At 34.8% G+C, this 14,806-nt stretch overlaps 1 protein-coding gene across 4 annotated transcripts in view; it reads left to right on the top strand.

Moving 5' to 3' along the window:
- Itsn2 (intersectin 2) overlaps positions 1 to 14,806 on the top strand; it is a 131,689-nt gene that overhangs the window by 70,067 nt on the left and 46,816 nt on the right. For all 4 annotated transcript variants that reach the window (XM_047523601.1, XM_047523600.1, XM_047523603.1 and 1 more), the window contains 6 exons: positions 1,912 to 2,048; positions 4,856 to 4,992; positions 5,962 to 6,059; positions 9,797 to 9,972; positions 10,329 to 10,470; positions 14,473 to 14,678. In XM_047523601.1, the coding sequence (XP_047379557.1) occupies positions 1,912 to 2,048; positions 4,856 to 4,992; positions 5,962 to 6,059; positions 9,797 to 9,972; positions 10,329 to 10,470; positions 14,473 to 14,678 (896 nt within the window). The remainder of the gene's footprint in view (positions 1 to 1,911; positions 2,049 to 4,855; positions 4,993 to 5,961; positions 6,060 to 9,796; positions 9,973 to 10,328; positions 10,471 to 14,472; positions 14,679 to 14,806) is intronic.

The raw sequence follows: 14,806 nt of genomic DNA on the forward strand, positions 1-14,806 counted from the left end.
TCAGTATAGACTCATGCTTCTTATCACTAAATCACGTTGCTTCTCCATAGATTGTAGCCACTATATTCTTTTGCTTTTTGATAGAATTTAGGGAAAAGTGCAATGAATAAAAATGTAGATGCTGAGCACTGTGGAAACTTTACTGTGAGTTGAGTATTTGTATTATTGTCTTAAGTTGCAAGTATTTTGCTCACACATTTTGGATAAAGCCTCTGAATATAAGACATACGTAGATGTACCTTTCAAACAAGTTGAAGGAACTGACCTACAAAATAGTTTATTTCTGGAACAAACAATCTTGTTTGGTTTTGGTTTGGAATTTTGTTATTATATGTGGGTAGATACCAAAAACATTTTTCACCACAACATTATACCCAAACATTGTCTCAGTCCCACCTTTGCTATGAAGTTTCTTTTGATTAATTTTAGGTTTTTTGTTTGTTTTCTCCTCTTTCCTCTGGCCTTCTACTCTATTGTTCTGGATTTTGTAAATTCCAAGCAAAGGAAACCCAGTTCAAAATGGATAACCTAGTGAATGATTATTGAAAGAATAACAAGATGACTCAATTGTCAGAAGAGGTGCTGGACAGAGGCAGTTCTAGTACACTGAGCAATGGGATTGAAGATTCTGTGCCCCTTGTTCCCCTTCTCTCCACTTGTATCTGTTTTTTTTTGTTTTTTTTTTTGTTTTTTTTTTTTTTTTATAGTTGTAGATGGATACAATGCCTTTCTTTTATTCACTTATTTTTATGTGGTGCTGAGAATCAAACCCAGTGCCTCACACATGCTAGGCAAGGGCTCTACCACTGACCTACAACCCCAGCCCCTCTTTCCTTTATTTATATGTTAACTTAATTTCTACCTCTCATGGGTTCACTTGGTAACCAAGCACCTCCAGCTTTATTTTATCTAAGCTTAATGAGCCCAGAGAAATAAAAGTTTCTTTTTTCAGAATCTGTTCGATGTATCTGAATCCCAAGAAAAGATTCTGGTCCAGCTTGGTTCTTTAGACCAGTCATTTTGTGCAGGGAAGTGAGGTGCTGTGGTCTTTTAGGACAAGAGTAAATGATTGGCCCTGGGTAGGGATGGGAGGACAGATCTGCCAAAACACATGGGATGATGGGGAGGGCAAGGAGATCAGCTTCCCAAAGGAAGAGTGCTGTAAGAAGGGGAAAGAAAACAAGTTTCTGCTAAGGCATTTATCTGTACTCCACATTTGACACTTTTCTCTACTTTGGGATTATAAACCCTGTGAAGGGAAAGACTGTCGACTTGGAAGTCAAGCAGCTTGGAACTGATCCCTTTTGAACCCTTTACAGTACTTTGCATACAACTAGATGCTCAATAAATATTTCATTTCCTGTTAGGAATACATTTCATTATTTTGGCTCTTTTCAGTCATGGTTTTAGGCAAACATTATCTTTTCATTTTTAGTTTTGGACTAAATTGTTTAATAATTGCTTCTATGTTTAGATCAAGATCTTATCAGATAAAAGTTAATGATAACTTGGTATAAAAAACATGACCAAACAAAATTCCTCTTAAAATGTTTTATAAGCATATGGTTCCACCACAGTTTTAATGAATTGCTTTTTTATTTAAAATACTTTTCCAAATCACTTTGGAAACAAAGAGTTGTTTGGTTAAATAATCTGTGTTCCTTAGAAATGAATTGATTTGAAAGTAGGTAATTTTAATCTGTATTGTCTCAGTGGCTACATGGCTCAAATAATACTACTGTATTTAAGATTTTTTTTTTTTATCATCCAGACATTTTTAAAAACTAAATCTTTTTAATTTAGTGTAACTTGCTTTAGGATTTTTGTCTTTTAATGCAAATGTCACATTGTTACATGAGATAAAAATATGTAAATTATTTGAGATTTGACTTATTTCCGTTTTATCCTTAGGAACTGAGAGAAAGCTACAATACACAGCAGTTAGCCCTTGAACAACTTCATAAGATCAAACATGACAAGTTGAAGGAAATTGAAAGAAAAAGGTTAGAGCTAATACAAAAAAAGAAACTAGAAGACGAGGCTGCAAGGTAGTATAACTAATATACTATACTGTATTGTTATTAGAATTCTGATTTTGTTGCCCGTGTCTTTAATTCAGTTGAAAATATGGTGGGGGGGATAAAAGGATTATTCTAGGTTAGTAAACAGTTTTATATTCCATTGGTAGAAACACAGCCTTTGAAGTCAGACCTGGATTAGAAATTTTAGTCTACCACTTACTACCTGAGTGGCCTTGATTAAGCCATTTTACCTTTCTGAACCTCAGTTTCTCCATCTGAAAAGAGAGCCATTAATGCATTCTTGTAGATAATTGAGTATTAAATAAAATAATAGCTAAAGAACCAAGTATACACCTATAGTTTACATACAGTTGTATTTTTTAGATTTCATTCTGTTACTCAAGATTTTTGTTTTGATTGGTGTTTTGTAATAATGCATTTATAATCAAATATATTTCTAAAAGTAAAAAAAGAAACAACTATAATATTGTGCATATAATAAGCTCATTAATTTTCCGTTTCTCTTTGGTTAATCTATTACTTTGTTCTGACAGATCATTAAAATGAAATACTTAACTCACCAAGTCGATATAATTCTCTTTATGCCACTAAAATATTTAATTGTGATATACAGTAGCCTAGAACTATTCCTTTTGAGACTTTGCATGATTATTTATTTCTATCAGTAAGATTTTTTTAAAAATATATACCTTTTTTTCTTCTAAGTTCTCTAGTATCAGAAATTAATGTAATTAATTGACAAATATCAATGAGCCAATGTTTCTTTGACTTGGTGAAGAGTAGATAAGTTTATGTCCATGAAAGAGCTCATTACTGGGGAGGCAAGAGAGACATTACTACCATTTAACAGACTTTTATTCTTTTTTTTTTAACTTTTTAAATTTATTTTTATGTAATGCTGAAGATGGAACCCAGTACCTCACACATGCTAGGGAAGTGCTCTACCACTGAGCCACAACCCCAGCCCTAGCAGACCTCTATTCTTAAATAGCTCCAAAATAACTTCGAAGACATTCTTATTGAGTGACTGCTGCTGTGATGCAGGCAGACTCTAGATTACTCTTTGCTCCTGGATTCCTATAATTTTAATAGGGGATTCAGACAAACAAATTGCTGTAATACTTTTTACTCTAAGACCCACATTTTCATGGTCTCCTAGCCAGAGATAATAGACTAATATAGCAGTAAATAAAGAGGAGTTCTTCACTTGCTGCTTAACATTACATAAAGGAACTATGTAGTTTATACAGCTAGTCACTATATTGGAATTTTTCACTGATGTACATGAAATGGTCATTGATAATTATTCATCTCACAATTCTTTTCAGGCCAATAAACCAAATTAGTAATACATGTTTTCATTTCATTCATTATGCCTGCACATTATCTTACTCTAGTGTAGGAAAGAAATCAAAAAGGATAGAAGTACATGTAGGATCTAATTGATCCAGAGCTTAGGTGATAGTACTGCATTTTGGTTTACTTGTTCATTTGCCCAGGTATGTTCCCTTCTTATACCAAGCTATTGGTAATAGATTCTCACATTGTAGATGTGGCATCTTTGCCTTTTGTCTCCTTTCTGAGGCATCCTCTGGCACTGGACCAATTTCTCATTCACTAGCTCCTACACAAGAAAGTTTACTAGAATTTAATGAACTTTCTGATGTTTTCTTTGTCCTACTACATATGTGGTAATTACTCTGATAATGGTGTTCATAAGATTGGGAAGTTAGTGAAAGCCAGTAGGCATCCTGGGCTTGGGATAGTGTCAGGGAAAGTTACAGAGGAACTGGGAAAGGGAATATTAGTTGAAATTAAGTAAGGACTACAAATAAAAGCATTGTCCTCAAGGGAGACCCAGATTTCAGTTATGGGAAGCTTCTGGAAGAAGTATCCTATGACATGATGGAGGATGTAGGAGGATTTAGGAAGGGTTGAAAGGAAGCTAGTAGCAGGATAATGGATCAGTAGTAGGAAGTGTAAGGCATTTTGGGGAAAGGATTAATGACTAAGAGAAAGAATTAATGACTAAGGGCCTACAATTTTTGTTTTATTCAGAATTTCCAAATTCCTTCAGGAATTAAGGAATAGAGACCAAGAATTAAACCAAGATTCCCATTTTGATGGGGTGTAAATATTCCACAATCTCTGGGTATATCTGACCACAGTCTCAGCTGCCCCCAGTACTTCTGAAACTTGAAGAAGGTATTGATTTTAGTGGTATCCACTGCATCTGAGTAAGGTCATAAAAATACATGCAGTGGAGTACCATAAAGTGCATTGGTTCTAACACTAAAATAATTAAGTCTGATTACAAATCATATGTCATAGAAACATGCACAGAAACATAACTAATTGAGAAAAAGTGCTCTCTAAGCAAGTATAAAAGACTTTTTGAAGTTAGAATATAAAAAATAAGCTTTCCAGAAGCATTTCAGCAGTCAATGAGTCCTTAAAACAGAGGCTAGGTAGGGTAGTGGGAATGAAAGCTAAAAGGCAGTCCTTGTGAAGAATCTAGAGAGAAAAAATGTTTAGATTTGTGTGCCAAAATGTTCATTTCAACATTTTTTTCTTGGATTGGGAAGTTGAATGGCAGGAGGTATGGGAGGGTGTGGAAAGTTGTCAGTCATACTCCCCAGCTCACCCATTAGTCCCAGGTTCCTCTTGATTTTTGGTTAGTTACCATTTCTCCCTGTCCCTGTACTCATACCTTTTTACTAGTTGTCTGGCTAATTACAGTAAGAAATGTTTTGTATTTTCATTGAGTATAAAAAAATTTTTAGGACATTATGTAAACTTTCTTTTATTTAAAGAAAAGCAAAGCAAGGAAAAGAAAACTTATGGAGGGAAAGTCTTAGAAAGGAGGAAGAAGAAAAACAAAAACGACTTCAAGAAGAAAAAACACAAGAAAAAATTCAAGAAGAGGAACGAAAAGCTAAGGAGAAACAATGTAAGGATATGACTAAAAATGGATTTAATTTTTCAGAAGCAGAGCAATAAAAGCAACAAGAAGAGAGATCTGAGAAGAGGCAAAAGAAGTAAAAAAAAAAAAAAAGATACTAATCTTTGAGTTAGAAACCTTTTTAAAGTTAAACTTGGATGAGAACTATTTAGGGATATTAACACAGATTGAAGGTAGAAATCTGAGCACAATGGGAAAAAAAAGTTGTTGCCATTAACTGAAAAGACCGTGTCATGATTTTCAAATCTGAAGTAAATTGTTTTTAACTATTTTACTCATACAGTATAACTAAACTATTCTAATGAAACAACAGTAAAATTTTAAGTAATTTTCTCAGAAGGCATACTTTGTTTTTGTTACACATCAGAGTCTATTCCTAAAATACCTTAATATTTTTATATCCTCTTTCAGATAAATAAGACTTTGAATTCATATTAATGATATAACATGTTCAAAATTTTGTAAGCTAAAGTATGCATTCTAAAAATTAAAAGTAAAATATTTTTAATTTTATCAAGTCCAGCAAATTTGTAAACTCTTCCATGGTTTTTTCCTTTAGAACTATACTGATGAATCTGTAGATCTTTCTTCAGCCAAGCCTGTTTACTTGCTGATATTCTCATTCGTGACCACCTTTTGTGTGCTTTTCTTTTGTGATATTTTAACCTCAACACTTGTCTTCCTCTTAGTTTCCTTCTACTTGGCCTGGCTGCCACACCCACAGACCCATGTGCATGCTTCAGACTGAAAAGTCACCTCTGTTTGCTGCCTCCCACTTTCCTATGAACATCCATGTTTGCTTTTATATTGGTTATGACTAGTGAAGATAAATCCTCACAAGTCTTTAGAAAATGGATTTTCACAGTATTTTTCTCTTAGATTTTAAGAGCTCTTTATTGAATCGTAACAAAGATATGTATACATGAAAACAAATTATTACAATTTTTTTCTCTTTAGGTGAGATGGCTAATGCTTTGGTGAATTATAAAGCATTGTACCCCTTTGAAGCAAGGAACCATGATGAGATGAGTTTTAATTCTGGGGATATAATTCAGGTAGGAAATAGTCTTTTTTTTTTCCCCTCATGGATAAGCTGAATAGTATTAGTTATACTTTTATGTAGTTGTTCAAAGAAATTTTTTTTATTTTTTTGGTACCAGGGATTGAACCCAAGACACTTAACCACTGAGTCACATCCCCAGCCCTTTTTATTTTTTATTTTGAGACAGGGTCTAGCTGAGTTGCTTAGGGCCTGGCTAAGTTGCTGAGGCTGGCCTTGAACTTGTGATCCTCCTACCTCAGCCTCCCAAGTCACTGGTATTATAGGCATGTGCCACCTCCCCCCAAGAAATATTTTAAAAAGATAAATAACTATGTGATTTATCATTTGGCCCTACAACATACCTCAGAGCTACATAGGACAATTATTATTACTATCATATTCTAGGAAAGGAAGCTTAGACTAAGACAAATTGTATCTGTCATCATCACAGTGCCAGAGTGGGGTACAAGAGTGTATCTTCTGATTTCCATTTCCAAGTCTTATGTTTTTTCCACTATACCATATTGGGGCTTCACATAATAAGAGGTGATATTGATCTTGTTATTTTTATAAATTAACAATAAAATGTTGAAAGGCTGGGTACTTTCTGGCAGCTGTTGAAAGAGTTCCACATAACATCATTCACATAACATTCATCCACATAACATGGATGAATAAGAGAAGATGCAGGAAGTCTTTTTTGTTAGATCCACTGTGATATAGTGGAAAGAGTACAACCTGTAGAAACCACAAACTTGACTTTTTAATCTCTATAGGGTATGTGAATTATGTATCAATGAGCCATTATTAAAAACAAAGAGCTGAATGTAGTGGTGCACTTCTGTAATCCCAATTATTTAGGAGACTGAGGCAGGAAAATCACAAGTTCAAGGGCAGCCTATGCAACTTAGGAAAATTCTGTCTTGAAATAAATTTTTTTAAAAAACATCCGGGATCATAGGGGCAGAATGCTTGCACAAGACCCTGGGTTCAGTCCCGAGAACTGCAAAAAAATAAAAAAAGTTAAAAAGTTAAATATGTGCCTACCTTATGAATCAACTGTTCCACTCTTAGGTAATTACTCAAGAGGATAAGAGGATTTAAAGCATATGTTCACATGGAGGCAAATGTTTATGACCATTTTATTTGTAATAGCTAAAAACTTGGAAAAACTAAAATGTCCAACAGGGAGAGATAAAATGGTATATCCAATCAATGTAATTTACACAGCAATAAAAACAAATAAATTATACTTACTGCAACATGGATGGATTTCAAAATAATTATGTTAAGAGAAAGAAGACAAGTCAAAAAGGATACATATTGTATGATTTTATTTATATAAAATTCTAGAAAATGCAGACTAATCTATGGTGACAGAAAGACCAGTGTTTGCCTAGAGATGGAGGGAGGGGCAAGAGAGGAGGGAGGACTTAAAATGGCACAAGAGGAAACTTGAGGGGGTGATAGATATGTTCATTATTTTGATTGTGGTGATTTTTACAGGCATGTGAACATGTCAGAACATGAAATTTGGCAAGTTAAATGTGAAGTTTAAGTTAATTATACCTCAGAAAGTTGTTTGTAGCCAGGCACAGTGGTACATACCTGTAATCCCAGCAATTTAGGGGTGGAGCTGAGGAAGGAGGATCAAAAGTATGAGGCCACCTTGGGCAACTTAAGAACCTCACCAACATAGCGAGACCTGTGTCAAAATAAGAAATGAAAAGGTCTGGGGATGTAGCTCAGTGGTAAAGTGCCCCTGAGTTCAACAAAATCTTAACAGATTCTACATGATTTTAATAGATATATCACTGTCAAATCAGTGGTTTGGAAAGGTATGGGAAGTTAAATGGAAATAAGCAGATACATACTAAGGTGGAGTTAATGAAAAGGCTCCACAGACAAATGGAAGAGATATATATACATAAATAATACAATATGAGGGGCTGGGGTGTAGCTCAGTGGTAGAGCACTTGCCTAGCATGTGTGAGGCACTGGGCTTGATCCTCAGCACCACATAAAAATAAATAAATAAAGGTATTGTGTCTATCTACAACTAAAACTATTTTAAATAATATAATATGATACTGCTGATTATGATAGCACATATAAGATAACTGGCTGGGTTGAAGGCATTAACAGAATCTTGAAGGATGAGTGAAGATTACAGTTAGGTTCGAAATAAAAAATTCTACCATAGCTTAGTGAGACTGGGGTTGAAAAAAGTTTAGAACAGTTTTTAGTGCAAAGCCAGGAGTTTGGCTGCAGAAGTATAATAAAGGTAAGAACCACACATTTTTTATTAGAATGACTAGGTCTTTGAATAAGAATATAGAAATATAGAAAAGTTAGGTGAAGGATGGGCCAGGGGTAAGTGGGTGTAGGGAAAAGTTCAATCTTAGACATCATTTGGAACTTTCATGGGACATTTAGTTGAAAATATCTTGCAAGGAGTTGATTAGTGGAAGTGGAAGTCAGTTCTGAGGATAGAGCTTTAGGATTCATTATTGCAGAGAGAACTAATCAAGCTGAAGAGCAAGAGTGTGAAGAGTGTGAGGTGGGAGAGCTAGTGATGAAATTTGAGGTGCCAGGAACCAAAAAGCAGAGCAAAAGACACTGTATGAATGGAGGTTGTCACACTAGGAGGGAAATATCTGGGAGAAGAAGTAAAACTGGTAAATCACCTAATATGTTTCACCAGTTAGAGAACAGTATTCAGAGATTTTTCTACTTCTGTTAGTTCAGGAATTAGTTCTGTAATAAGCTGGGTATGGTAGCATAGGGCTGTAATCCTAGGTACATGAAAGACTGAGACAGGTGGATCATAATTTAAAAGTCAGTCTCAGCAACTTAGCAAGACCTGGTCTCAAAAAATTTTATTTATTTTTTTAGTTGTTGATGAACTTCTGTATTATTTATTTATTTATATGTGGTGTTGAGAATCAAACCCAGTGTCTCATGCATGCTAGGCAAACGCTCTACCACTGAGCTACAACCCCAACCCTCAAAAAAATTTTTAAAGGGAAGTGGAGGCTGGGGTTGTAGCACAGTGGTAGAGCATGTGCCTGAATAGTAGCATGCATAATGCCCTGGGATCAAACCCCAGTACTGCAAAAAACAAAAAAAATAATAACTTTAGGAAAATAAACAGTTTACAAGAAAGGAAATATAATTAGCAGAACATTGCATGACTCATGTGAAATATTTACAGTCATCAACATTAATATAATTTAACCAAAAGTTATGATATAACAATATTGGCAGGGTAAGAGTGTGCAGTGTGCAGTGGTTATGTTTCCATAACCATATCTTGTTTAGAAATACAGAAGGTAATAAGAAGAATCAACTATGAATGGCCTGTTACTGTTACAAATGGAAGTCAGAACATAAGGAGCCATGAAGTGGGGGAAGATTGTTTTCTCTCATAAGCTGTTAACTGTTTTCATTTATTAATTTGGATAAAATTTAAATTTAAAAAGATAACTAACAACCTTTTAAACTAGCAACCTTTTAAACATTCTTTAACTATTTAGGGACTGGGGATATAGCTCAGTTGGTAGAGTGCTTGCCTTGTATGCACAAGGCCCTAGGTTCAATCCCCAGCACCGCAAAAAAAAAAAAAATCTTTAGCTATTTAGTTAAATGGGTTTAATTCTGTAAAAGAGAATATTATACAATAGTCTGCATATCTTTCCATTGTTAATGTATAGATTTCTAAGCACTGTGTTTGCCTCTCTGTTTCTACAGGTTGATGAAAAAATTGTGGGAGAACCTGGTTGGCTTTATGGTAGTTTTCAAGGAAATTTTGGCTGGTTCCCTTGCAATTATGTAGAAAAAATACCATCAAGTGAAAAAGCTGTATCTCCTAAGAAGGCCTTACTTCCTCCTACAGTGTCTTTATCTGCTACCTCAACTTCTTCTGAGTAAGTTTTGAGCTAACAGTGGAATTTTTGTAGCTCTGCCAATGTGATAATGTGTAGTATGTCAATCTGATACTTTCTCATGTTGTTAATCTGGGCTGGACTTCCCCCCCAAGAGAACCTTTTATTCCATATCTAATACTAAAATTTAGTAAATGAAAACATAGGTCAGTAGTTTGTTCATGAATTCTGTTTTCCACCAATTATGTTTCAAAGCAGTGTATATAATATACAAGTGAATAGTATATTAATATATATAATATGTATTAGTGGAGACTATATTAGTATATAAAAATTGGTAATACTTTATTAAATTCTGAACAATTAAGTATACTTACATTAAAGTGTTATGTTTGCAGACCACTTTCTTCTCAACCAGCATCAGTAGCTGATTATCAAAATGTATCTTTTTCAAACCTAACTGTTAATACATCATGGCAGAAAAAATCAGCTTTTACTCGCACTGTGTCTCCTGGGTCCATATCACCTATTCATGGACAGGTATGTTATTCATAATTTTTGTGTGCTTTATCCTTTGAATTTGCTTCTGATTCACATGAAATAGAATAAAGATTTTGTACAAAGGCATCATTCACTCATTTAACCAGAGTTTGTAGAATTTGGTTTCTGTTCTTACCATTCACTTGTGATACAAAATTGAGGAGTGATTATTACCTAAAGGATTCTCACAGTGACTCATTCCCATGGTACCCAGTAAAGAAGAAGCCTTTGGGATCTCTAAGCCACGTCCTGTGTGGATGAGAAAAGGACAATGTTAGCTATAAAACAATTTACCCATTAACTTATCTAATCAGTAAACACACAAGAGTCAATACTCTTTTTAAATGAGAGGAGTCAGGCCATACCAGACCTGGCCTCTAACAACATGGAGTTAGCCCAACTCTCTTTTATTTAGTCACACAGGTAAAGGGACCCGGAATGGGAGGGGCTTCTTCTGTGATGAAGAAGATGGGGTGGAGTTAGGGGAACCATTTTGCTCAGGGAAGCTATCATATAACCAGACAGACAACCACTCCCACGCAGTGCCACACACTCCCCAGGGATCTGGGATAAACCTCCGTGGCTGCCAGTTCCTAGAAGTCAGGCCTCTGTGTCTCATGGCTCAACCTCATCTGATTCTACTAGATAAGGATGACTCCCCACAATAAGCTATTTGGGGCCTGAGGGGTTTTTTTGTTATTGTTTTGTCTTAAATTTAAGTAGTTGGAGAACCTTGGAAAATATATATGTATCCAAGTTTCTCAAACTACTTAAATTTATATATATATAAGATATATATAAAAAAATAACCTCTGCTTTAGATATAAACATTGCAAGCATTGATACATTAACATCATTTATTGTTTTTTTTTTTTTTATTTTAGTTGTAGGTGGACACTATACCTTTATTTTATTTTTATGTGGTGCTGAGGATCAAACCCAGGGCCTCACGCATGCTAGGCGAGCACTCTACCTCTGAGCCACAACACTAGCCCCAGTTAACATTGATAAAAAGACATTTCAGACTCCATCAAAATAAATCTCTACAGATTTCAGTTTGCTCAGAAATTTATTACATGATTATAGGGTCCAGCATTTTATTATTTACTAGAAATATAAGGAAAAATAAGTAAAAATCCCTTTCAGTTATTAATTCATAATCTAATAAGGGAGATATAAGTAAGTGTAAAGTGTGAGAAATGGAATAAAAATATCTACAAAGCCCTGAAAGGGGAGAGAGCATCTTATTTAATCTGTGTAAATTGGAGCAGTTTTCATGAAGGGAATGTATTTGAGTGGGACCTTCAAAGATAAGCCAGATTTCACCAAACAGGAGGGAAGTTACTCAAGTGAAAGATCAGTTTGAGAAAAGTCACTGAGGTACGTTAATGCATGATGTTTGCAGGAAGCAGGAAGAAATATATAGTATAGCTAGAATATAGGATTCATGGAGAAAGTGTTAAGAAGAGAAGCTGGAGAGAGAGGTTGAAGTTAAGCATTTACCGCCCTGCTAAGCATCTTATCAGTGAAAAGCCAAGAGAGGTTTTTGGTTTTGTTTTTTTTTTTTTTTTTTTTTTTAATTTTTCATACTTTATTCCTTGTATCAATAGGTTAAGAAAGTAAAATTTTCCCAGGTACTGACTTATGGATACGGTTTATAAGTGAAATCAAAAAGTTCAGTTTCACCAACAGTAGTATTCACTGTTCTCTTTAAATGCAGTTTTAATCCTTATTTTAAGCTAAGGGCAATAATTTAATGCAATAAGCTAACCACACACAAAACCTTTATATTCTGAACTACAAAAATTTTTTTGTAGCTGCATATGGTTTTAGTCAACTACACATTTCCACAAGTACTTATAAATATGTTAATAAAACACTTCCCCAAATGCTTATCCTGCCATTAGCTCATTAAACATTGTCATTCCTGCTACTGAAAGTAGATGATTGGGAAAATGAGTTTTAAAACTTAAAAAGTAATGTAAATCCCAAACGGTTTCAAATCAAAAAGGCCTTTCAACATGGAAACATAAACATGAAACTTCAAGTTTCTAAAAATAAATAAAATTTTAAAAATCAAGCCAAGAGAGGTTTTTAAGAGAGGAGTTGAGGTGTATGCTTAAGAAGGATAACCCTGGCAATGAAGTAGAGGCCAGATTGGCAGAAAGAAGCAAAGCAAGGGAAACAGTTAAGGGAGGCTATTAAGTAACTAATAAGAGATGCTGGTGTGATCCAGGGCCTTAGTCATGAAAATAATGGAAGAGGAGATGGATTTAGAAAAGTGTAAGGGCTTGACATAAAATAAATAACCTATTGAATATGAAGAGTGAAGAAGATGGAGATAAAGGTAATTCTTCAAAGTCTTTAGCTTGAACAACTGAAAGGATAGTGATACCATTGTCTTCAGTAGGCAGTGGACCAAAAATGGGTTTGTTGGGTTCTAAAAATGGTTGTTTCAGACAGGCTAAGTTCAAAGTATATGTAATAGACAATCTGGTGGAAACACCAGTAGGCATTTTGATGTAGAAACTGGAGCCCAGAAGGTAAAGTTACACTAAAAATATAGATTTGAGGTCTTGGGCTGACATGCAATTATTTAAGGAAATCATGTGGAACAGTAAGGGATGAGGGCTAAACAAAAGATGAGCCCTCTATCACCAGAGGAAAAGCTTCAGGAACTATAAGGGTTTTAGTGATGTCAGCACTGTGCAGAGATTAAGGAGAATAAAAGTTCAGAAGAAACTTTTTGTTTTGATGTTATTGGTCTATAACCTTCTCTGGAAGAGGTTCAGTAGTACGATGGTGCAGAACCTAAATTTGAAGGGATCAATGGTTGACACTGGAAAGCAAGTTGAAGACTATTTCTTTCCAAATTTCGAAGTAGAAGAAAGTAGAAAAGTAACAAAGGAAATTGAAGACGGCAGAGAGGGAATTAATTTTCAGAATATTTTTAGAAAATGAAAGGGCATAATGGAATATTTAGAGGACAAGAGAAGAGGTTAACTTTATTAAAGGAACAAAAATTTTCCTTCCTCTGAGTGGCAAAGAAAGGACAATGAACATGAATATGAAGAAATGAAGAGTTAAAAAGCAGAGGGAGGCTAAGCATAACCACATCTCCATGCCTGGTGGAGTAAACTAAATCAACTGCAATTAGGAGGCACTGGAAGCTGGAGGAGAGAAAAGATTTGTACTCTTTCCCTTTGTTCCATGATACATATATGATGGATTTATGAATACTTCTGTAGTACTAACTGTTTACCTTCTGTACCAGTGATATTTCCCTGAACTATAGGTATTCATTAATTATATTAATTTTATTAATTTTATTAATTTTAAGTCAGTTAGTAAATTAAGGTTATGTCACCACCACACCAAACTAGTCTGCTGTTCAAACAATAACTTCATTATACATGAGAAAACAGAAATTTTGGTTACCCTGGTCTTTTTAAAATTGTGGCTCAATATTCTTACAAGTTCAATTCACATTAGCTAAGCTATGGAACCAACCTAGGTGCCCTTCAATAGATGAATGAATAAAGAAAAGGTGGTATACATATACAAAATGGAATTATTACCAGCCATAAAGAAGAATGAAATTATGTCCTTTGCTGGTAAATGGATGGAACTGGAGACTATCATGCTAAGTGAAATAAGCCAATCCCAAAAAACCAAAGGCCAGATGTTCTCTCTGATATGTGGATGCTAACCCACAATAGATAGGGTTTGCGGGGTGGAGGTTCACTGGATTGGACAGGCAAATGGAAAAGAGAGGGCAGATAGGAATGGGAAAGTTATGGGACATAACTTTCATATGTTATGAAACATATGTTATGAACATATGTTCATATATGAACACATGACCAGTGTAACTCCATACTATGTACAACCACAAGAATGGGAAGTAATACTCCATGTACGTATGATATGTCAAAATGCATTCTGTCATGTATAACTAAAAAGAGCAAATAAAAAATAATTTTTGTGGCTTTGTATTCACAGGGACAGGTTGTAGAAAACCTAAAAGCACAGGCACTTTGTTCTTGGACTGCAAAGAAAGATAACCACTTGAACTTCTCAAAACATGACGTTATTACTGTCTTGGAGCAGCAAGAAAATTGGTGGTTTGGGGAGGTACATGGAGGAAGAGGATGGTTTCCAAAATCTTATGTTAAGATCATTCCTGGGAGTGAAGTAAAGCGAGAAGAGTAAGCATTCTGTGTTCACATGAGGTGTGGATGTTGGTGTTTTCATTCATGAGTCGGCCACGGTATGATTGTTCAATAAAAGGAAAAGTTTATGCTTAAGTTTGAATATCAGAAAGGTAATTCCTGGA

This window comes from Sciurus carolinensis, chromosome 13 (assembly GCF_902686445.1).
Source record: "Sciurus carolinensis chromosome 13, mSciCar1.2, whole genome shotgun sequence".
Classification (NCBI taxonomy): Eukaryota; Metazoa; Chordata; class Mammalia; order Rodentia; family Sciuridae; genus Sciurus; species Sciurus carolinensis.